The sequence below is a fragment of the Mustela erminea genome, chromosome 2 (assembly GCF_009829155.1).
Source record: "Mustela erminea isolate mMusErm1 chromosome 2, mMusErm1.Pri, whole genome shotgun sequence".
Taxonomy (NCBI): domain Eukaryota; kingdom Metazoa; phylum Chordata; class Mammalia; order Carnivora; family Mustelidae; genus Mustela; species Mustela erminea.
In genome coordinates, this window is record NC_045615.1 from 23,925,107 (window position 1) to 23,949,461 (window position 24,355).

Consider the following 24,355-nt stretch of genomic DNA (forward strand, 5'->3'; position numbering starts at 1 on the left):
ATACCTGGGTAACCCTAGAAAATACTCATTTATTAACCCAAAGAAATAAGAAAATCAATACTAAAGATAAAACAAAAGATGCTACTATAGAGCTATGGTTAAATTTTTATTCTATTCTTACTAAATTATAAAATCCTGACAACTCAAATATGAGCATAATAGCACGATAACGAAATTAATGTATATTGCTTTGAGGACATGGACAGTAAAAAGGATGTGAAAACAAAATTTTTGCTTTTCACCATTTGGAAGATGATATATTTTATGAAGGGAGAAAAAAATAAGCTTTATTAATAGTGAAACAGTTATGAACAAGTTATGAAAAAATAATGAACATGTTCCAATACATTTTGAAATTCAAATATTTATTTTGTTAGCCCCAAAATGAGAAAAACATTTTTTAAAAACTGATTAGAGTTGAGTTGTACCTATAAATAATTTTAAATAGACAGCATATTGGAAAGTTTTCAAATTGATGCTTAAATTTAGTTTCTCTTTATTTGGTAGATAAAATGCCATTTTCTCCTTTAATGAAATAAAAATAATAGTAATTTTTAAAATTAGAGAAGGAAAAAATAATCTATAATCCTTCTAGATAGATCCAATAAATATCATGTGGTTTTAGATATTATAAAAACTTTCCATTCAAATCCATTTAAATAAAGAAAAATCATGAATTACAAACCAATAAATAATAGATAATCTATACCAATCTAATACAGTAGAGAGAATAATTGGGTTTGAATCCTGTCTACTCAACTGACTGGTCACATGCCCTTAATTGAATTTTTCTGACCCTTATTCACCTGCATTGTCATTTTGAAACACAGGCTTGTTGTGAGGCTTAGAATATAAAATTCTATAGGCATGTATGATATTATTATTACTGTTACTATAATTGTTATTAATATGACCCTCAATAAAAATCCAAAATTACAGACTCAACTTAACTCATAGTGAAAGTAAACAGGTTATTCACGGAATTATGCCCATTCATAAAAACATTTAACATAATTCTAAGGGCATTTAAAAAACTTAATTTGTAAAAATAAAATGTCCACAAAAATATTTGACTTAACAAATTCCTACTAAATAAACAACACATTTTAAAAATATGTATTTAGGGGCGCCTAGGTGGCTCAGTGGGTTAAAGCCTCTGCTTTCTGCTCAGGTCATGATCCCAGAGTCCTGGGATTGAGCCCCACATTGGGCTCTCTGCTCCACGGGGAGCCTGCTCCTCCTCTCTCTCTGCCTGTCTCTCTGCCTACTTGTGATCTCGGTCAAATAAATAAATAAAGATCTTTAAAATAAATAAATAAATAAATAAACGAATAAATAAATAAATATGTATTTATTGTTTATTAGCAATGATGGTATAGCTTAACATTCCTCACTTTCTGATGAAGACCCTGAATATTTTATAGTTCTCTCCTGCTATGAACACATTTTGCACTTCTATATTTGGACTGGACATCTTCACTGAGCTGTGTCCTACTTCAGCCCCTGTTTTAAAGGCAAGTGTAATTTGGAAAGAGATAATGGACAGTAATAATGCAAACAACAGGCGAGGTGTAACTGCCATAAATAAAATGCCCGCCTTAAATCCTTTCTGAAACAAGTTGTAAAATACATATATATATATATACACACTTATTGCTATGAGTATGGGGGAGAACAGTTAATATCTATGTCTACAAACATACTAATGAGCAGCCCACATTTTTAAATGAACAAAAATATCACAAGATCACTGTTCAAAAAACAAATCACAGCTGATGTGTGTACATTTTTATAATTCAGGAAGACAGGCAGATTTTCTAAGTGCCTTAAAAGATTTTTTTTCCTGCCTGATACATAAGTAGCATAAGAAAAATATTCAATGTTTCAAGCAATATCTATCAAAGAACAAAATAATGGTTCATTGTAAACGAAAGAGTAAAAGGTTACCTAAATGCTAAAAAAAAAAAAAAAAAAAGTACATAGTTACAACATTTAATCTATTGATACATAAAGAAGGGTTAAAGAGATGTGGTTAAATGAACAAATCTGAAAGGTACACATAAGTTGTATATAAAAACAAGAATGAATATATACACAATGGAATACTATGCAGCCATCAAAAGAAATGAAATCTTGCCATTTGCGACAACGTGGATGGAACTAGAGGGTATCATGCTTAGCAAAGTAAGTCAATCGGAGAAAGACAACTATCATATGATCTCCCTGATATGAGGAAGTGGAGATGCAACAAGGAGGGGTAAAGGGGGTAGGAGAATAAACGAAACAAGATGGGACTGGGAGGGAGACAAACCATAAGTGACTCTTAATCTCACAAAACGAACTGAGGGTTGCTGGGGAGAGGGGGGTTGGGGAAGGGGGGTGGGGTTATGGACATTGGGGAGGGTATGTGCTATGGTGAGTGCTGTGAAGTGTGTAAACCTGGTGATTCACAGACCTGTACCACTGGGGATAAAAATACATTATATGTTTATTTAAAAAAAATAATAAATAAAAAATTAAAAAGAAACAAGAATGAATAGATATGTAGTTCTGTTAGAGTATGAATGTTTTACACTGTTAGGAGACAGGTGAGTCAGCTTAAACTCAATATCAGGTGGATGTGAGTGTGAAAGAGATAATGATGGAAAAATACAAAAGAAAGACAGATGAACGGGAGGGAGGGAGGACATATGCCAGAAATGTGCAAAGGATGTATGAAAAAGGTGGGATTTTAATTTAAGTTTCTTTCAGCATTTAAAAAATTCTAATTTAAAAGTATGTCTGAAAACAGAAGAATAATGAGACTATTTTAACAAAATAAAACTACTGAATAATCGAAGTTTAAGCTTTAAAAAAAAACAAATGTACCAAGAAATACATTTCTAGCAATTATGCTCTATTAGCTATAGCTAAATACTTCCTTATAAATGGCTCTAACACTGATGCCATCAGCATCAATGGAATATATTATGGTAGACGGCATGCTTATAGAGGAAAAAAGGAACCTAATTTACCTTCAGATTACAGAATCCTGGGATTTCTGAGGCAGTAGAGGGCAAGTCTAAGGACTCATGTTCTTTTTTTTTTTTTTAAGATTTTATTTATTTATTTGACAGACAGAGATCACAAGTAGGCAGAGAGGCAGACAGGGAGAGGAGAAAGCAGGCTCCTTGCTGAGCAGAGAGCCCAATGCAAGGCTCAATCCCAGGACCCCAGGATTATGACCCAAGCCGAAGGCAGAGGCTTTAACCCACTGAGCCACCCAGGTGCCCCAGGACTCATGTTCTTAAAAATCTCACAAGACAAAAATAAAGTTATTCTATTATTATCTCCATTTTGATCATATCCATTATTTAACAAACATGTATATACTTAAAACTTTTTAAAAAATATTTTATTTATTTATTTGTCAGAGAGAGAGAGCATAAGCAGGGGGAGCACAAGGTAGAGGGAAGAAGCAGGCACCCCAATGAGCAGGGAGCTTGATGTGGAGCTCAATCCCAGGACCCTTAGATCATGACCTGAGCCAAAGGCAGACGGTTAACTGACTGAGCCACCCGGATGTCCCTATAATTAAAACATTTAAGAGTTAATTCTTTTTTTTTTTTTTTAAGACTTTAAGTACAGGGATAGGGGGAACATTCTTCAACTTCATAAATCTAACTATGAAAAATCCACAATGAATATCATCTTCAATGGGGAAAAGCTGATAGCCTTCCCTTTGAGATCAGGAACATGACAAAGATGACCACTCTTGCTACTGCTGTTCAACAAAGTACCAGAAGTCCTAGCAACAGCAACAGCAATCAGACAACAAAAAGAAATAGAAGGTATTCAAATTGGCAAAGAAGTCAAACTCATTATCTTCACAGATGACATGATACTTTGTATGGAAAACCCAAAAGACTCCACCCCCAAACTACTAGAACTCATATAGCAATTCAGTAATGTGGCAGGATACAAAATTAATGTAGAGAAATCAGTTGCTTACTTATACACTAACAATGAAAATATAGGAAGGGAAATTAGAGAATTGATTCCATTTACTATAGCATCAAGAACCATAAGATACCTGGGAATAAACCTAACCAAAGATATAAAGGATCTGTACTCGAGGAACTATGGAATACTCATGAAAGAAATTGAAGAAGACACAAAAAGATGGAAAAGCATTCCATGCTCATGGATTGGAAGAATAAACATTGTTAAAATGTCTATATTGCCTACAGCAATCTATACTTTCAATGCCATCCGGATCAAAATTCCACCAGCATTTTTCAAAGGGCTGGAACAAACAATCCTAAAATTTGTATGGAACCAGAAGAGACCCTGAATTGCTAAGGAAATGTTGAAAAAGAAAAGCAAAACTGGGGGCATCACGTGGCCAGATTTCAAGCTTCACTACAAAGCTGTGATCACCAAGACAGAATGGTACTGGCACAAAAACAACACTTAGACCAGTGGAACAGAGTAGAGAGCCCAGATATGGACCCACAACTATATGGTCAAATCATCCTTGACAAAACAGGAAAAAAATATACAGTGGAAAGGACAGTCTCTTCAATAAATGGTGCTAGGAAAATTGAACAACTATGTATAGAAGAATGAAACTCAACCATTGTCTTACACTGTACACAAAGATAAACTCAAAATGGGTAAAAGACCTCAACATGAGGCAGGAATCTATCAAAATCCTAGAGAACATAGGCAGTAACCTCTCCAACATCGGCCACAGCAACTTCTTTCAAGTCATGTTTCCAAAGGCAAAGGAAACAAAAGCGAGTACGAACTTTTGGGACTTCATCAAGATCAAAACTGTCTTCACAGCACTATGTAAAAAAAATAAAACAAAATGAGAGAAAGTGCAGATACCTAGGGAAAAGGTATAGATCCATAGATGGATATGGATGGTACTCTGCTAAGTGAAATAAGTCAGATGGAGAAAGAGAAATACCCTATGATTTCACTTAAATGTTAAGTCTAAAACCAAAAATGAAAAAACAAACAAACAAATATGGAAACAGAGTCATACAGAGTCAGAGAACAATCTGGTGGTTGCCAGAGAGGAGGGAAGTAGGGCGCTGAGGAAAGTAGTTGAAAGTAATTAAAAGGAACAAACTTCCGGGGCACATGGACAGCTCAGTCGGTGGAGCATGTTACTCTTGATCTCCGGATTGTGGGTTTAAGCCCCATGTTGGGTGTAGAAATTACTTAAAAATAAAATCTTTAAAAAAAAAAAAAAGGAACAAACTTCTAGTTATAAAATAAGTCAAAGAGATGCATGGCATAAGGAATATAGTTAATAATATAACTTTGGTGACAGACGGTAGCTACATTTATCATGGTGATCACTCTGTAATTATATAAATGTTGAAGCATTATGTTGCACACCTGAAATTAATATAATATTGTATGTCAGCCATACTTCAAATGAATTAAAAAAAATATGCTTAGCGAAATAAGTCAAGCAGAGAAAGACAACTATCATATGATCTCCCTGATATGAGGAAGTGGTGATGCAACATGGGGGCTTAAGTGGGTAGGAGAAGAATCAATGAAACAAGATGGGATTGGGAGGGAGACAAACCATAAGTGACTCTTAATCTCACAAAACAAACTGAGGGTTGCTGGGGGGAGGGGGTTTGGGAGAAGGGGGTAGGATTATGGACATTGGGGAGGGTATGTGCTTTGGTGAGTGCTGTGAAGTGTGTAAACCTGGTGATTCACAGACCTGTACCCCTGGGGATAAAAATATATGTTTATAAAAAATAAAAAATTTAAAAAAAAAAGGAAAAAAGGAAAAATAAATAAATAAATAAATAAAATAAACAACTTTATGTCATTCTATCCCTATAGCCAACCAAATGCTGAATTCTGAAGAATTAACCCATCCCTGAATTCATCCCCTTAACCACTTAACTAGTTGAGGCTTTTATCATCTTTCCCTTTAACTAACTGTAATAGCCTCCTAACATTTCTCCTGACCTCCAGCTCTCATCTTTTTTTCCCATCTCTTCCACTTTTCCCCCAGCGGGATCTATCTTCCATACTGCTGCCAAAGCTCTTTCTTCTTTCACGCTTCCGCTTAAAAATCTTAAATGGTTCCTCATGATCTATAGCAGGGGATGGTAAACAACAGCCTATGGAACAAAAATGACCTGCCAGCTGTTATTGTAAATAAACTTTTATTGTAATAGAGTCACACTCACTTGTATACAAGTGCCTATGGCTACTCAGTGGTAGAACTGAGTAGCTGTGATATGGACTGCAAATCGAAAAATATTTATTATCTGACTATTTGCAGAAAAATTTTGCTGAACTGACCTATAGAACTAAGACAAATATCTTTAGAATGTTACCAATAATCTTTATATGAGATCACAATGGCCTTTCAGCGTCTCTCCTTTATGTTGCCTACACACCAAAGCATGTAAGACCAGTTAGCAGACCAATAAACATTTCCCAATGTGCCAATTTTGTCAATCTGACTTTACACGTGTCATTTTCCTTGCTCAGAATTCACAAAGTATTAATTTAAAAAATATTTTATTTAGTGTCCACTATGTTCCAGGTAGTGCTTTAAGCTCTAAGAAAAAACCACTGAGCAAAACAGTCCAATTCATGTTATCATGGAGCTAATGTTCCATCAAGATAAGACATAAAAAGCAAATGAATATATTTATGTCAGATGGTGAGTAACATGAAAAAAATGAAACTGGAAGTGAGTAAAAGGGTTGTGGTAAGGGATGTAATTTCAAATGGAGAGGAAGAGAAGTCCTTAATAAGGTGACATTTGAACAAAGACGAGGAAAGAGTGAAGGAATCAAGCCATCTAAAGGAAATTTTCGGGAAAAAGGAAAAATAAAAACATAAATCTGGGAGGTTTGTTAGGACTCTCTGGCATCCTTTGAGATACAAGTCCAGTCTCACTCTATAAAGTGACTCACAACCTCACCTCCCCAGTCAGAATTATCTTATTATGCCACTTATCACTATCTAAGTTGTATTAAAAATAGTTTTAAATATACCTGTCTTTATCATCAGAAGGTATGTGAAATAAAGTGCTATGTTTACATTACCCTTTGATTCCAAGTGCTGTCTAGTATATATTGCATGTGATAAATAATCAATAAATGCTGACTTAGGTGTGTTTTTGAGGATTTTAGTTCAGTTGTCATAGGAAGTGTTTTGCCTAAAGGCAGGGAGCTAGATACTTATTTCCTAACTAAACCTGCTCTTCTGTGTTCTCTCCACACATGTCCAAGTCGAATTTAATTTCTCTCTCTGTCTTTCATCTTACAAGACCAATCAATTACCAAATGTCAACAGTTCTTACCTTCTAAACACGTATTAAATTCACCTACATTTCTCATCTACCATTGTCACTGCTGAGTTCAAGACTCCACTCTCTCATTATTTTAACAGCTTACTGATTGCTTCACTCTTGCTTATAGTGTAATATATCTTCAAACTCCAACCACAGTGTTCTCTTAAAACCACAAAATCTGCTCATGTCTCTTTTCTCCCCCAACCCAATGTCTCCTTACTGTCCCTAGATAAATTTCAGCCTCCTTACCAAAACTTATATGGCCCCTCATGTTAGGCCTTGGATTTCCTCTCCTCTCTCTTCTCTTCATACTATAACTAGGAGCCCACATAGCCTTAATTATACTGAACTGCTGGGACTGTTTTATTGTCAGTATCTCTTCTAAGGAGTAAGTTCATTAGAGGCAATGGCTGTGTCTTATTTGGTACTCATATTACAACCAGGGCCTGAAAATGTATAAATATAATTAAAATTAAAAGTTTAAAATTAAATATTATCTCAGGACTCCCTCAAACTTCTTACTCAAATTTAACTAAAATCCCAGCATAGGTTATTTTAGTACTCTATTATTGTCCTAAATTCTGGGGTTCTGGTGAAGCATGGTTCTCCAATAATGTTCATTTTAGATCCATGTACTATTGAGCTCCATTCTGAAATAATGAACCTAGGTGATATTTATGATTCCTTCCACTATTCAACCCTACATATTAATAATTTCTATGGGAGAGAAGGAAAAGAGTTTAAATTGAGCAAGTCTGATTGTACTTAATCATTAAATTAAATGTATTGACACTAAGGTCCCTGAAATGAGATTGTTGCCTTAAACCAGGGGAAAAATCAGTGACATGAACTGCATAGAAAAGCTTAGATATTTATGTAATATTTAGATGTGATTACCTAGTCAAATTAATTCAAATTTTATGAGTCCATGATTGGCTTCACAAAATTTGGCCATAATAGTTCAGTATTTTGCACTTAAGTTTCTAAACTTAAGGTTGTTTGTTATTCAGAGAGAGAGAGAGAGAGAGAGAGAGAAAATGCACATGGGCTAGCACACAAGGGTGTGCTAGTGATACACAAAAGGGTGGAGGGGTGGGGGGGTGAGAGGTGCAGTGCAGGGCAGAGGAAAGGGAGAGAGAAGCTTAAGCAGGCTCTATCCCCAAGGCAGGGCCTGACCCTAGGCTTGATCTCCCAACCCTGAGATCATGACTTGAGCCAAAATCAAGAGTTGGATGATTAACTGACTAAGTCATCCGGGTACCCTTTAAGTGAGTTTTTTAAGACTTGGAACACAAAATCTGCTGGGGATTTTAAAATTATTATTTATCACAATGATCATTTACCAACCCAACTTTGGAACATCCTATTTCAATCTTCAAGAATACCTATTATTGCTACTACCCATCAATATTTAAATGAAATACAACATCAGAAATATTGTTCTAAGCATACATGGCTTGATAGGAGCCATTAGCTACAAGTGGCTATTAAACACTTGAAATGTGGTGTGTCTAAATAGAGATGTGTTATTAAAAATAAAAAATACATACCAGATCTCAAAAGCAGTATGAAAAAAGAATGCAATATATCTAAGTAATAACTTTATATTGGTTACATGTTGAAATAACAGTATTTTGGATAACAAAATTAATTTCACATGGCTCTTTTCATGTTTTAAAATGTGACCATAAGAAAATTTAAAATTACACATGTGTCTGGCAATTGTGGCTTGCATTATTTTTTAAGCCTACTTTTTTAAAAAAAATTATTAATTTTAAAGAGAGAAAGAACAAGAAAGAGTGCAGGGTGAGGGACAGAGGGATAGGGAAAGAGAACTCAAGCAAACTCCAGGCTGAGCATAGAGCCCAAAGTGGGGCTCTATTTCACAACCATAAGATTAGGACCTGACCTGAAACCAAGAGTCAGATGCTCAACTGACTGCTCCACCCAGGCACCCCAAACAGCAGTAAGCCTGCTTAAAGAACTGATCAACACTTCTGACAGCTTATCCAGACAGAATGAAAAGCATCATTGAGGGTCATATCTGAAATGAAGCCACCAGTGATACACAAAAATACAAAATTAAATGATCCCCAGAACTCTAAAATGCTAAGTCATGCTAAAATTTAAAGACTGCTTTAGTAAAATGTAATAAAGTCTTTTTCTTTCCTGAAAAAATCATATTTTTATTTCTATTTCATAGGGATAACCATTATTTTTTAGTAAGTTATTCTCTGAGTATTAGAAGAAAGCAACAATTAGGGTTTCTAAGATATTCAAGTTCCCCTTCAGTGCAAAAAGAGTTAAGTACTAAAAATGTTATCATGTTATTATTTTCCCTGAAAAATTAATCTTCTATCTACTTCAAAACACTTCATTTTTTTAAAGACTTTTTTGGAAATATTTTATTTATTTGACAGAGAATGCATAAGCAGGGGGAGTGGCAGAGGGAGAGAGAGAAGCAGACTCTCTGCTGAGCAAGGAGCCAGATGGGGGGCTTGATTAGAGGACCTTGGGACCATGACCTGAGCCGAAGGCAGACACTTAGCCAACTGAGCCACCCAGGCACCCCTAAAAATTTTATCTTTAAGTGATCTATACACCCAAAGTGGGGCTCAAACTTACAACCCTGAGATGGAGAGTTGCATGCTCTACTGACTGAGCCAGCCAGGCACCCCACAACACTTCATTTTTGTAAAATGTTCGGAAAATATTTTAGAAAATGCATATCATATTCATCAAGCAACCTTGCTTTATTTATTTATTTATTATATATTTTAGAATACACTCAATAAAGTATTCTCACCACCCATATTTCACTATCCTCAGTGTACTGTTTAACATCTTTCTTATTATTTCCAGAAACTCAACAAGACAATACAAAAAGAGATCAGACTATAATTAATATGACGCCATCTGAAATGCAATGTTGTATATCTCAATGAAATAGTACTATAATGACTTAAAATGTGCTTTCTTATACATTTATTCTTATACATTATATTACTATAATAACTTTAATGTGCTTTCTAAGGTGTTAAAATGTAACAATTTTAAAAAGGCAAGATACAAGAAAAGAAGCAAGATTAAATACCTCCTCAGTTTTACAAGGACCATCTAGCCATGTGTAATAAGGCTCTTTAAATAGCATCTGGAACCATGTATTACATACTTTCCAAAGTACTTGACAAGTTGTAAGGACTAAATTAGTTAGCTATCAATATAAAAAATGTAATTTGTCAATGTTCTACCTACCCTATAGACATTTTGTGGTTAAAAAAAAAGGAGAATATACCTATTGGTTATAAGAGCAAGTAGGTTTTAGCAAATAGTCCTAAAGAAAATTTCTGTGCCTCTGAACATAATTAAATAAAATTCATAAATGAAACTATATTTTTATTCAGACCAAATCAACTTGATACTTAGAATTTAAATTTTTAACTTTTTCCTTAATCCTGTATTCTACTTCTTCATATAGATGCTTTATATAACACTGCCAGAAAGCCAGAAATTAAGTAGCACAATAGCAAGAATTGAAGTTCTATATTTGTCTAGTAGCTGGAGCTTTTTTATTAAAGTCTGCTGGGGCATTCAAAAGAATGTTAGATGAATTTAAGTCTTTATTACTCGTGAAGGAATAAGAAAATTAGGAAGAAAGGTAAAGAAGTTCTTCTGGGTTTTATTTTTTACTTTTTAATGTTACAGCTGTTTTGTGTGCATTTTTAATTTTTTACCAAGTAGGGTATTTTAAGGTAAGTGTTTGGGAAAATTGAACCAGATTTGTGCTAACTGAAGAATCTTGAGAGAAAAAAGGCTAAGATTCAGGGGAAAAGAGACAACAGAACTACAAGGATCTATCATCTACACTTCTTATCTAACAAAGCATTAAGAAGAAATGTCTAGTACTCGGAGGTAGAAAGTTGAAGTTATACACTATCTGCTTATTATGGAACAGAAAAAAATCTTCAAATTCATAATTTTATTTTTGTTCTTATTGTTTTTTGGGTTTTTTTTGTTGTTGTTTATTGTTTTCAATTTCAAGTACCAAACTTAAGTACACAGCTATAACTTGGTCTTGAGGTGCTTAACAAAGGAAAGAATTAACAAATGTTTTAAAAATCACATTTTCAATTTGACAACAAAAAAGTCAGGCTTATCACTGTTTTCATGTATCTATATCCCTTATTACGTCTCAAAAGAGTTAAGTAATTCAATAGTTTTAAGATTAGAAGAATTCAAAAATAATTATTAAATCTATTAGCTACTATGATTTACTGTTATCTAATTACCCATTTTTTTAAAAGATTTTATTTATTTATTTGACAGAGAGAGATCACAAGTAGGCAGAGAGGAAGGCAGAGAGAGAGAGAGGAGGAAAGCAGACTCCCTGCTGAGCAGAGAGCCCGATTCAGGACTCGATCCCAGGACCCTGAGATCATGACCTGAGCCGAAGGCAGCGGCTTAACCCACTGAGCCACCCAGGCGCCCACTAATTACCCATTTTTAAAGTAAGCTCTAGGCACAAAGTGGGGATTGAACTCAGAGCCCTCAGATCAAGAGTCACATGTTCTACCAATTGACCCAGCCAGAAGCCCTCTACTGATGACTCTTAAAGAATATGATATATAATTTCAACATATCTCAGAATACATTATTTGCAATATGAAAAAAAACCCTATAGATGTCCCAACATAAAAAGTTATTCTGCATATGATGTAATCTTCTTCAATAAAATACCTTTGATATAAGCAATGTTATGCTCTATTGTAAGATATATCATGTGAATACATTTTATAGTCTGCAAAGCATCACACCTAAAAGATATAATTATTATATTAAAGTTTTTAAAGGTACTCTATAGCAACATAAGCATTGGTAATGTAACTTTTCTTCTTTTAAACCCCAATATTTCTTATATGGTGCCTATCATTTTCTTCCATATAGTATAAATATTTATAGAAGTCATATTTCTTTATGAGACGATAAGGAATTTCACATCCATAGGCGTATCTCATTATATTCAAGAGCATCTAACACAGTACCTAGCAGAAAGAGACAGTATGTCGTAAAATAAAATACTTCTGAGGGTGGAAGCAAAGATCTAGTAGGGATTAGGTTAGCTATTGTTTTTTATTTTTTTACAGTAGTGAACATATGTATAGATAGAACTCTTCTTTTCCCTCAATAACAGTGCAACCAAGCAGAGTCAGGTATGAATTTAGAATTCATAGCAAGTTAAAGATGAGTACCTTATGCAAAGAGACATGGGATCTTTAAAATAAAATGAAGCAAAATAAAATTAAATAAATTTAAAGGCTGAGAGTCTTCTCACAGCATTTTTCTGACTGTATTAATTTTATTTATTGAGTTTGCAATGACATTGAGCATGCTACCCTTATGTTCATACTACACTATTTTTCCTTTAAAAATATTCCAAGGAGGAAAAAAAACAACCATTCTATAACTAAAGAGAAAGAGACAAGGAGACATATGACAGGTAGAAACAGACAAAGAACAGAGAAGCAGAGACAGACAGACAGATTCTGCACAGTGGTTCTTGGCCATTTAATTAAAGCCTCAGCCTTTGAAGCTTCTCTTTAGTAAACAGTGCTACGCTGCAAGAGAGAAACTGTCAACATTCATTCAACAAAGAACACAATGGTATTGGTAACTTTAAAATGAAACATTTCTGTACCTTAATATCAGATGTATCACGCTGACAGTTTCGCCAAGCTCTGGAAATTGATGAAAAAGTTCGATCTGCATGATCAAATTTACCCCCTTGCAAATTGAGGAAATAAGTTGTGAAAGGTTCCTAAAAAATAAGCAATTAAAAAATCCATATGTTTCCTCATGTATAAAAATATGGTTTTTTAAATAAATCATTATATTTAGATACCTTAATGAATAATAGACTTTAGCCAACTAAATACAAACTAGGTACAGAATGGAAATTATATCTAAATTATTATATTAATGATTTTAAATCATTATTGTTTCAGAAGAAATGTTTCCAAAATTTGGCATTTGTAACATTTTTCAGACTCTCTCCCTTTTCAGGAACAACTTATTTATAAAATTCAAACATAAATTACATTGTATTTTCTTCATAATATAGGGAAATAGTCTAATATGTAATATTCCTATTATTATGGCTAAATATTTAATTTATGATTAACAAAAGAAAAATGTTTGGAAGATTTAAAAGCCTCCTCTTAGTTAAAGAACACTTAAACACATATTAGTAGATAATTGCTTGAAATTAGCTAAGCACTATAAATTACTTCTAGGATTTATGTCTGCCTGTACTCTACTAACAAGCTTTAATTAATGATGTGCTGCTAATGCTTTCCCAAAGAAATTACTTCCTAGTAGATGAATCACCTTTCAATTTTACAGAAACATTTCTTGTTTAACCAATATATTATCAATACACAGTAGCCTTGGTGTAATCTACAGACATACTTTATTCCATTTGCAGCAACTGAAGTTTCTAAAATATATGAATATATGCTATCTTAACAAAATCTTATTTAGTTCTTATTTTAATACACTATATTTCAAAATAACCTATGTTACAATTTAAGATCTGATGAGATATCAACCCTTTGAAGAGGCACATTTAAGAAAAATACTCATACTAATTCCAGGTGAAACATTTTTAAGTCTATTCTATAGTAACATGTTATCAAATACATACCAAATGGGGTAAAGAGATATTTATAATTAGAGATCTAACCACTGAAAAAAAATTTAGCGCTTAAAAAAGATGCTGACAACTTTCAATCACTGCATATTCTCCACAACATTGAATTTAGTCATTCATGGTTTATTACTCAAGTTGAACTTACTATTCTTAGCAGCCATGCAAGAACAAAACTTGCAGTTGAGTAATGAGTACCATAGTGGAACTTTGGAACTTGATCATCTTCCCATGATTCATAACGCTCTGCAAAGAATGCTGCTCTTTTTGGATTCAAAGCTCCTATTGGCTGCCAGTGTGGAAGAAAAACAAAACAAAACAAGAACACATAAATGTAATCAACTTTTATTTCTTTCTTCAAATGTCATCCTATCAGCAAGCGTGAAAGTCAATTTAAATATACACATACACTCCACTGAAGCTAAAAACATGGTGCTTTACTTTCAGAAAGTGGATGGAAATTTTTTTTTCCAATGCAGATTAAACATGCACATGTAAATGAAGGGAAAAACCTGTCATTTCTCAGTGAGTCTAGTTTCTGTTGAATACAGGTTTTTAATCAGACCATAACAAGTATTTTCATAAAGACAATTACATGAAGTGAATATTAGTTACATAATACTTTGGAAAGCACTTATAAAATCCGGTTTAGGTCATCAGAAGCAAGAACCAGAAACAGAATCTTGATGTTAGAGGATTAATTTACAATAGCTTCTGAAAAGAGGATGAAACAAAACTGGAAGGGAATGCAGAGTGCAAGGAACAGAAGGAGTGAAAAGGGGTTAAGTGTAAATCTAGAAATTTCTACAAGCATGGATAAAAGCAGAATTTAGAGGATAAAAACTTCCCTGCCTGAAACCAATCAATCAAGTTTATGTGTGTGTATGTTGGGGAGGGGGGTTTATAATAATAGAAGGCAGATTACAAGCTTATACCAGAAAACGATACATTAGAGCAGAGGGCTGAAGAGCAGTACAGCGAAGTGTTGTGGAATGTGGGCTCACTGGAATAGTAATAATATGCAGTCTGAAGGTTGTTTTGGAAAATAAAATGAGTAATTACATGTAAAGTCCTACCAACCATGCCTGACAACATTCAATGAATGCTATTACTTTTAAGATTATCATTCAGAATTGGGGTCAAGTTTGAATAAAACAAGAGCTTGTAAAACCCTTAGAATATTGGGGCGCCTGGGTGGCTCAGAGGGTTAAAGCCTCTGCCTTCGGCTCAGGTCATGATCCCAGGATTCTGGGATCGAGCCCCGCATGGGGCTCTCTCCTTAGTGGGGAGCCTGCTTCCTCCTCTCTCTCTCTCTCTGCCTAATTGTGATCTCTCTCTGTCAAATAAATAAATAAATAAAATCTTTAAAAAAAAAAAAAAAACCTTAGAATATTACTTGGCATAACATAAGAGCTAAATAAATGTTAGCTGGTATTACTATTATTGCTGCACCTGTTGTTATTTAGGGGATACATGAATTTCATTAAAAAGCATGCAAAATTTTTTGTGATTATGCAAATGTTACATTTTCTTAAGGAAGACATATAGAGTATTAAAATTCTCAAAGGAATCTGAGGTCTCCAAGAATTTTAAAAACCACCTGCTTTAAGTATTAGCTCATTCTCATAAAACATTCTGATCTCTAGAAAATCTCTATTCCTTATTTGAAATATAATTACCATTTCACTGAAAAAAAAAGCTGACTTTCTTAAATGAGCACTTAGGAGTTAGTCACTTCATTTAAAAGAGAAAGAAAATATCTTAAATATCTTATTTATAGGGGGTATGCTAACCTGAAATAAATAACAAATATGGGTTTTAGAATAGATTTTTCTGAAATATTCTGTTAAAAATGAAGCAAAGTTAAACTAGTTTTTAAAATGCTTTTCATGGGGCGCCTGGGTGGCTCAGTGGGTTAAGCCGCTGCCTTCAGCTCAGGTCATGATCTCAGGGTCCTGGGATCGAGTCCCGCATCGGGTTCTCTGCTCCGCGGGGAGCCTGCTTCCTCCTCTCTCTCTCTCTCTGCCTACCTCTCTGCCTACTTGTGATCTCTCTGTGTCTAATGAATAAATAAAATCTTTAAAAAAAATAAAAAAAAATAAAAAAAAAATAAAATGCTTTTCATGTTAATATGTGATTTAAAGCAACATCTTAAATTCATCATTTTCACTATCTTTCTTAAATTAATTGTTAACTTTTTTGAAAACTATCTTTAGGACTGTCCCCTTTCTATAGCTTGGTTTGAATCAACATTTTATATTGTCTTTTTTTTAACTTTACAAGCAAATTCTTAAAAATCTTTTATCGATTACTATTTTAGACCAATATCTCAGTATACTAATTTAAAACGCCATCTTTTAAAGCATTAGTTTCTGTACAGAAGAATTAAATCTGGTTTACTAAATTTATGCCAGTTAAGAATGGAAGTGACTGCAAGAAATCTTTGTTACAGAATCAATTTGGAATGGGTTTAAATGTATTTTAGCTGTTGTCCCTAAACACTGAGCCATACAAAAGGAAAGAGTGAAGGAATAAAATCATTGGAAGACAAATTATGTGAATTAAAAATAGAATCAATGCTCCTTTTGTATAGTTCTGCAGCATATTAAGTATTCACTTTATCTGCTCCTATTTTTATTACTCTCAAAATGAGTATACCTCCAAAATCAATAGTTACAAAATCACGTTTCTTGAATATAATGCTAAAACCAATTAGGATTGATTTCACTAGCATCCGAGAAAAAAATGGCATCGTGCAGAGATCCATATAGGTAGAACCCACAGTATTGATTCTAGCTGTTATTGTTACAGTTGGTTTCTGAAGCTTGCTACAGGACAGCTATCAAGACGTGCCACATTTATTTGTAAGCATATAAAAAAGAAGTCCCCAAATAAAAGAAGGTTAAAAAAAAAAAAAAACCAGTGGAGCTGTGCAATGACAATGATACACTATCAGCTTACTCAGAGAAGTTACAGTGGGAATACACACATTGAATTATACATTACGTGAAAGCACTGATTTATTGTGGTAATAACATCCACCTCATTAAAAGATTCTGCTTTGCTGCAGTTGGAAGGCTACATATTGTTTACTGCTATAAATTAATGGCAGTGCAAAGAAGACTGTGGAACCGTCCTAACAATAGATCTGTAATGACAGTGCTGTATATCACAGCTTCCTCAGCAGCTTCATAATAAAATGGAGACAATGTATTGAGCTAATACATTCTACCATGCTGGCCTATATTTTTCTGACAACTGCTTTAAAAGATGAGCTGAATTCAACTATGTTATAAAGCTGCAAAACATTTAACTAAGCAAGAGTCAGTCATACACCAAAGTGCTTCATAGCATTTTTAAAACATTGTCTAAATCAGCATTTCAAGATGTTTATTCATCTCTGCAAAAGAACTAAAAATAAATGCTGTGGCTTCTCTTACTTATACAGTATATTAAGAGTAACAATTGGAGGACAATTCAGGAGGATGCACAGCAATATCTTCTACAGGGAGTTCTTTGTACAATTTAACTAGAAAAGCTTGATAGATTTTTTTTTTTTTTTTTACATCAGCAAACTAATTAAAGGAAGAAAAGTAAAAATACCGGTCATTTAAAATGGTCATAACTTCCTGAAAAAAATCAATAAAAAATAGGTATTGATTAGAGAGGTGCAATTCAAGGTCAGAACAAGGTAAAAAATAAATAGCTCTAGGATACAGAAAAGTAATTTTAAAAATTACAAAAAGCTAACAAATAATATTATATAAGTTTTTTTTTTAATTTACAGAATAAAACTTGAGTCACAACAAAATTAAAGTCATTCAGATAAAATAGAATGACTTAAAAATTAGAGTATCAGGACTAGTAACAGAAGCATTATGTTTGTAAAAAAAATGGAAATAAGAACTTAGATTGAAGTAGGAAAAGACAAATAAAAGAAAAAAAGAACACCAAAACTCTTGAAAATCTACAAATAGGAAAAAAATCATTATTCCTAGTACATTCTTATCTCAGAAATAGCAAAACTGACAACTGTGGTAGAGTGATAAATATTCTGTTGCAGAAATACTAATACCTTCCAGAACATGATATGCAAAACAAAACTTTCTAAATCAGGTTTCTTAAGAGTATTGCAATAAAAAAAAAAATCTTTTTATTACCTTCTCTGAGAAGTAATTTTGCTAATTAGTAGAGAAACAAAAATACTGTGTGTGGAAATGCCCAGCTCAGTGCTTGGCACACAATAAATTATTCATGATAACATTTATTACTATTTTGCAGCTTATTTGAGGAATAACACTTAAGAAAAAATTACTAAATAAGCCTGATGAAATTAGTAGTCTTAGAAAAGAATGTAATTAAACATCATGATCTTCTAATGGTGCATACAGTACTGTGCATTACCTGTTATAAGCCTCACAGTACAAAGTAGTCCCAATAAACTGAAGTACCCTTCCTCAAGAAAATAACCAAAAGCAAAATTACTTTTAAAAGTCCAAAGGGCATCCAAATGTTACTATGAAAAGCATATGAAATGTCAAGCAAATTACAACTATCTTCTACTACATCAATTAAAAACAAACAGCTTTGGATTCACAGACCCCTTCAAAGGCACATAACGGACTTTCTCATCTAATTACTAGTAAAAGTTGGATGTAAAAAGAAATGACTTTTACAGCATTGATACATTCTAAGTTTTTTTCTTTTTAAAATTTTAGGAACTCTTACCTGAAGTTATTTAATTAATACCCCCAGCACACCCTTTGCATTTTATAAGACATTATTACACATTCTCACGGTAAATATGTGAGCTAGCAACCCCTGTTTTAAAAATGAAGAAGTATTTTGAGTAACCTACTTCAAAGTCAACATAAATTTAGGAGACACAAATTCAGCACTCAAAAATCCAGTCTTGAGGTCATTTTATCTACCTAACACTGTTGTATTAATTACAAATTGTTTCTTCTAATTTCAACAATTTCTTATGTTTTCATTTTTCAAATACAAGATTTATTTAATCAGTTGGCATAAAGGCTAATAATATATGTAAAGTGCTTAGCAGAGATCCTGGCACAAAGAAAGTACTTCACAATCGTAGCTGCCATCAGTGTTATTGTAACCCTTATTACCACCATGACTGACATAAATCCTTCTTCCTTTTGAGATTAATATATGAACTGTTCTAATTTATACTAACTCTTCAGAAGTTCCTAAATGATGGACCATGATTATAGTTACTAAGAAGAAAGCCAAAGTAAATTGGCAAGGAATCTCACAAATTCAACAAAGCAGAGATTTGCTTAAGTTAACTTCTCTTTTAAAACCCAAGTCTCAAAAGAGTTTTTTTGTTTGTTTGTTTTGTTGTTTTTTTTACATCTTTTTGTGAAGGCCTTCTTTGGAAAATCATTAGATGCAAACATCTCGAGGATGAGATGCAGAAGAAAGGATTGAAGAAAAAGTAAAGGATCATTCTGGTGCATAAAATACAGAAATAGGGCCTTCGGAAACACTGAAGGATAGGGTATCAAAAAAGATACATTTTGTCATTATAAGGGAGTGGTGAAGAGATGTCAAAATTAAAAAGGGGCTCAGGAAGGGGAGGTAAAAGAACACACCAATTTTTAGGATCTTGCTTAGGATCTGGATGACTAATCTAAATCTATCTCCAATCTCATCTTCATTTGGTATGATTAGGAAACTGGAAACCTCTTTTAATTCTATGACTACACTTAAAGCCTGTCCTACAGCATTTAAGAGGTCATGTGCAAGAGACATTTTATATATATATTTTTTCCTGTAAGTAGGATAGGCCTATAGACACTGAAAGAGGGCTACTGCAAAATAAGGGATTAAAAACTAGCAAGGAATGGGGCGCCTGGGTGGCTCAGTGGATTAAGCCGCTGCCTTCGGCTCAGGTCATGATCTCAGGTCCTGGGATCGAGTCCCGCATCGGGCTCTCTGCTCGGCAGGGAGCCTGCTTCCTCCTCTCTCTCTGCCTGCCTCTCTGCCTACTTGTGATCTCTCTCTGTCAAATAAATAAATAAAATCTTTAAAAAAAAAAAAACTAGCAAGGAAAATATAACAAGATGGTTGAACTCCATGTTACAAAAATCCAATGTTATATGTTATAAAAATGCCAGATTAAAGGACAGAACATTAATTAAAAGGTATCTAATATTCATGAATGGATTAAACCAAAAAACTTCAAATTCAGAGGATGAAAGGGAATGGATTATTGGCAAATTTGATATCATAAAAGATGATAATTTCTGATTACAGAACAGTGATCTGGTTTGGAAGATTACAAGAAATAAATAACATACAGATTAAAGGGTCCCCTCTATCTGATGACAATGCTACTATGTATTGGATTTAAGTGAAGGTTCTAAGACTCTGACATAAATTACTTCATATTCTCATCTCAACCCCTTAATATAAACCTATTAGCATTCCTAATTTTTGGCAAAGCAATTGAGTCAGAGAAGTTAAATGACAATTAATGACTGGCTACCTAAACAGTGGCAGGGGTAATATTTAGAACCAACTTTATAACTAAATTGACCAGTAAATCCTAGAATGATTTGGGTTGTATGGATTGATAAAAATGCTGATGCTGATTTTGCAAAGTCATTGGAAACCTTTCGTGGGAGGTTTAGCTTAAATATCCTTTTGAAAATGTGCTAGTACATTTTTATCCCTACTTATCTAAGGTGTATAGGTATCACTTCAGCAGAAGTTTTCATATCTGAACAAACAAACAAAAAATATCTTGCTTGGGGCACCGAAAGATGCTTTGCACAAACAGCTTTAAAAAAAAAAGGTGAACAGGGGCGCCTGGGTGGCTCAGTGGGTTGGGCCGCTGCCTTCGGCTCGGGTCATGGTCTCGGGGTCCTGGGATCGAGTCCCGCATCGGGCTCTCTGTTCAGCGGGGAGCCTGCTTCCCTCTCTCTCTCTGCCTCCCTCTCCGTCTACTTGTGATTTCTCTCTGTCAAATAAATGAATAGGGTCTTTAAAAAAAAAAGAAAAAAAAGTGAACAAAAAGGAAAATATTGTCCCCAAAGTTCATGGTTTTACTTTTCGCTTAACTTCTGTATTTATACATCCATATCCATGAACCCAATAAGAGCCTTTAAAATTCTCTGTGCTGGGGTGCGTGTGTGGCTCAGTGGGTTAAAGCCTCTGCCTTTGTTTCAAGTCATCAGGGTCCTGGGATCGAGCCCCACATCGGGCTCTCTGCTCAGCGGGGAGCCTGCTTCCTCCTCTCTCTCTGCCTGCCTCTCTGCCTACTTGTGAGCTCTGTCTATCAAATAAATAAATAAATAAATCTTTTAAAAAAAAAATTCTCTGTGCTGCTAAAGCTTTTTAAAGAAGCTACTGAATTTTATTCTGTTTTTTCACCACCTGCCTTCTTCCCCCACCGCCGAGAGAAGAAAATAAATGGATAGTCTCTGTCATTTAAGCAATGTTGCCACTGTTAGGGGGTGCAGTACTATTTTGTGTCAGTTGTAGCAGCTCTTTTATCTAAATGACAAGTATAACAAACAGCCTGATCAGCATTTTTACTCAACCTTGGCTTTTAGGGTATTTTGTCATATGCTATATATGGCTGAAATGGTTTGGCACTTATCTTCACACACTCTACATTTTATTTAATATTGTCAAGAAAAAAATTTCATTGGCACACTACTGTGGCTTTTAGAGTTAACAAATAAGCACTTTTGTTTTCAAGTACCAGAGCAGTTTTTAATCCCTTGAAAACACACTTTCTTGCAAGTGGTGTTAAACATATACCTACTATACTATTTCAATTTAACAAACACAGCCTAGGAAAAAGTAAATATTCCACTTTACTTATCGCGCCTATGTAGAATCTAAATCATTTCAAATGTTCACAATGGTAGATTTAGTAGCCTCTGCAGTTCTATGTTATTCAGCTACAGCTTATATTACATGATTTTTACTACAGGTTTTTACCTGAATTTGAGAAAGGCACAGAAATTGATTAAAATAATCTGATAATCCTATGGCAATGTTAAATTAAATGCCTAGAAGGAAACCCTCCCCCGCCACCAAAAAAACAAAAACAAAACACCAATTTTAACAATCCAAGGCCAAAGGAAAAAAAAATATTTTCAGCAATTATGAAAACGATATACACCAAAGAGGCTCAAGGCTGATATAATAAAACCTATTCATTTTCAGAAAGATTCATCTCACCACTTAAAGAAACAGTTAAAACCATTAACATCAGGCGTTCCAGTCCAAGATGATGACATAAGAGGTTCCTGAGCTCATTTCCTCCGATGGACAAACTAAATCTACAGTTACACACATATCAGTTCCCTCTTGAAGAAATCCTATAACTAGCAGAGCTACATTATCAGACAACAAGAAAATACGCACATAGTAACAGGTAAAGGCTGTGCACACTGTTGCCATAAATCCCACCTCCAACATAGTAGCGTCCAATTGGGAAGAAACTCAAAACTCACAACTTCTTGAAGAGTGAAGATTTTTGGACCCAACATCCAGCACCCCAATTAAGACTTCCACCTGTGAGAGAGGCCCTCCAGAACACCTAGCTCTGAAAGCCAATGAGGCTCACATCCATGAGACCATAAGACAACAGCAAAACCAAACCAAAATCGCACAGTTCTACACTAGCTCAGGAGATTCAGCTTGACTATCTCCCAGTGCTCAGTGCTGAGACAGCAGAGAGAAATGCCAGTCTCCCAGTCCTTCCTTGAAAGAGGTCTAGTTGCACATCTTAAAAGCTGCAGCCTGAGTGTCAGGATCCTAACTTAACACACATCTAAGAAGTGCAATCCTCCCCTGCTACCAGAGAAGCCAGCAGACACTACCTCTGCATTTTTCCTGTAGCCCTCTCCAAATCACCAATATCTCCCTGGAAAGAGCTTGTGCACAGGTCTGGCACTTCTGCTTTCATGGCTGCCACCTAGAATGGATCCCTTGGTCACCCAGTTCACATGGCCATTGGGGCTTCTGTTCACAAGGTCCCACAGGACTGCAGCACACAAAGAGTTTTTTAAAAGGCTATCCTCGCCCCCACCCCCACTCCCCCCCCAACCCCCCCAATCCCCCGCTCCCTACCAGGGCTCAATGTCCAGCTCCCAGTCTTCCCCTAAAAGAAGTCTACTTGCAAACTTTAAAAAGCTGCTGCCAGAGCCTCTGGCTTCCAATCAGCTTGCACCTACTGCTGACTGAAACCCTCAACTTTGGGATACTCACAGGTCTTAGCACACTCTCAATGACTGGGAGCCACAAAGAACATAGAAGGTGGTTTGGACAATCAGAAAGTTTCGAGATAGAATGTAACTTGGTATTAAGGAGGACAAGCACAAATACCACCCACTTCCCCTAATCTCACTCTTAAAATGAATCAAAACCCTTAGGCTGATAGGGGAGGAATACCAAATGCTCTCATCCCAGGGCCTGGAAGAGAGATAAGACATTCTATATTACCAGAGGACCAGACAAAAATCTACTGCTTCTGGGGTAGAATAAAAGCAAAAGCCCTTTCACTTAGGAGAAAGGGAAAAAACCCTCTTTGAGCCAGGGTTCTGTACTGAGATAAAGGAGAGGTCTGATACTACTGGGAGAGGGACAAGAAAACCTCTCATGCCTGTGACCTGCCACAGACACAAGGCAAAGTCTGGATGTCATGCAGGGTACAGACAAGAAGGATGAGAAGGCCCACTGAGAAGACCCCGCAAGGTCTGCTTAAGAGTGATGATGGTTGGGGTGCCTGGGTGGCTCAGTGTGTTAAAGCCTCTGCCTTCGGCTCAGGTCATGATCCCAGGGTCCTGGGATCGAGCCCCGCATCGGGCTCTCTGCTCTGCAGGGAGCCTGCTTCCTCCTCTCTCTCTGCCTGCCTCTCTGCCTACTTGTGATCTCTGTCAAATAAATAAATAAAATCTTTAAAAAAAAAAAAAGAGAATGATGCTGGTTCAGAATGAAGGAATTCCCCTACCCCGACCATAAGCCTGGTACTGAGTATCAAGCAACAGCAATCTACTCATGGGGAAAGGAAAGAAAGTAGAGAGAAGTCCTCAGTGGCACAGGCATAGAGGATCTGCCAGAGAGTGGAACAGAAACAGCGAGACAAAATCTCTAGGACCCTAGGATCTATACTAAGGACAAATTCAAATGGAAGGAATGGAGGAATTTGTGAAGTCTGTGCTGTGCTTAAAGTAACAATGATGATAAGAAACCCAATTGAGCTCACCTATTGCCTGGATTGACTGAACTCCCCACACAAATTGCCTGACCTACAAAAAAGCACCCACAGTTCTGGGCATAAAATA

General features: G+C 35.0%; 1 protein-coding gene across 3 annotated transcripts in view; it reads right to left on the bottom strand.

Moving 5' to 3' along the window:
* The window catches only part of LRBA (LPS responsive beige-like anchor protein), a 731,121-nt gene that overhangs the window by 152,466 nt on the left and 554,300 nt on the right, over window positions 1-24,355 (bottom strand). For all 3 annotated transcript variants that reach the window (XM_032332488.1, XM_032332486.1, XM_032332485.1), the window contains 2 exons: window positions 14,179-14,319; window positions 13,023-13,142 (listed from right to left, as the gene is read on the bottom strand). In XM_032332488.1, the coding sequence (XP_032188379.1) occupies window positions 13,023-13,142; window positions 14,179-14,319 (261 nt within the window). The remainder of the gene's footprint in view (window positions 1-13,022; window positions 13,143-14,178; window positions 14,320-24,355) is intronic.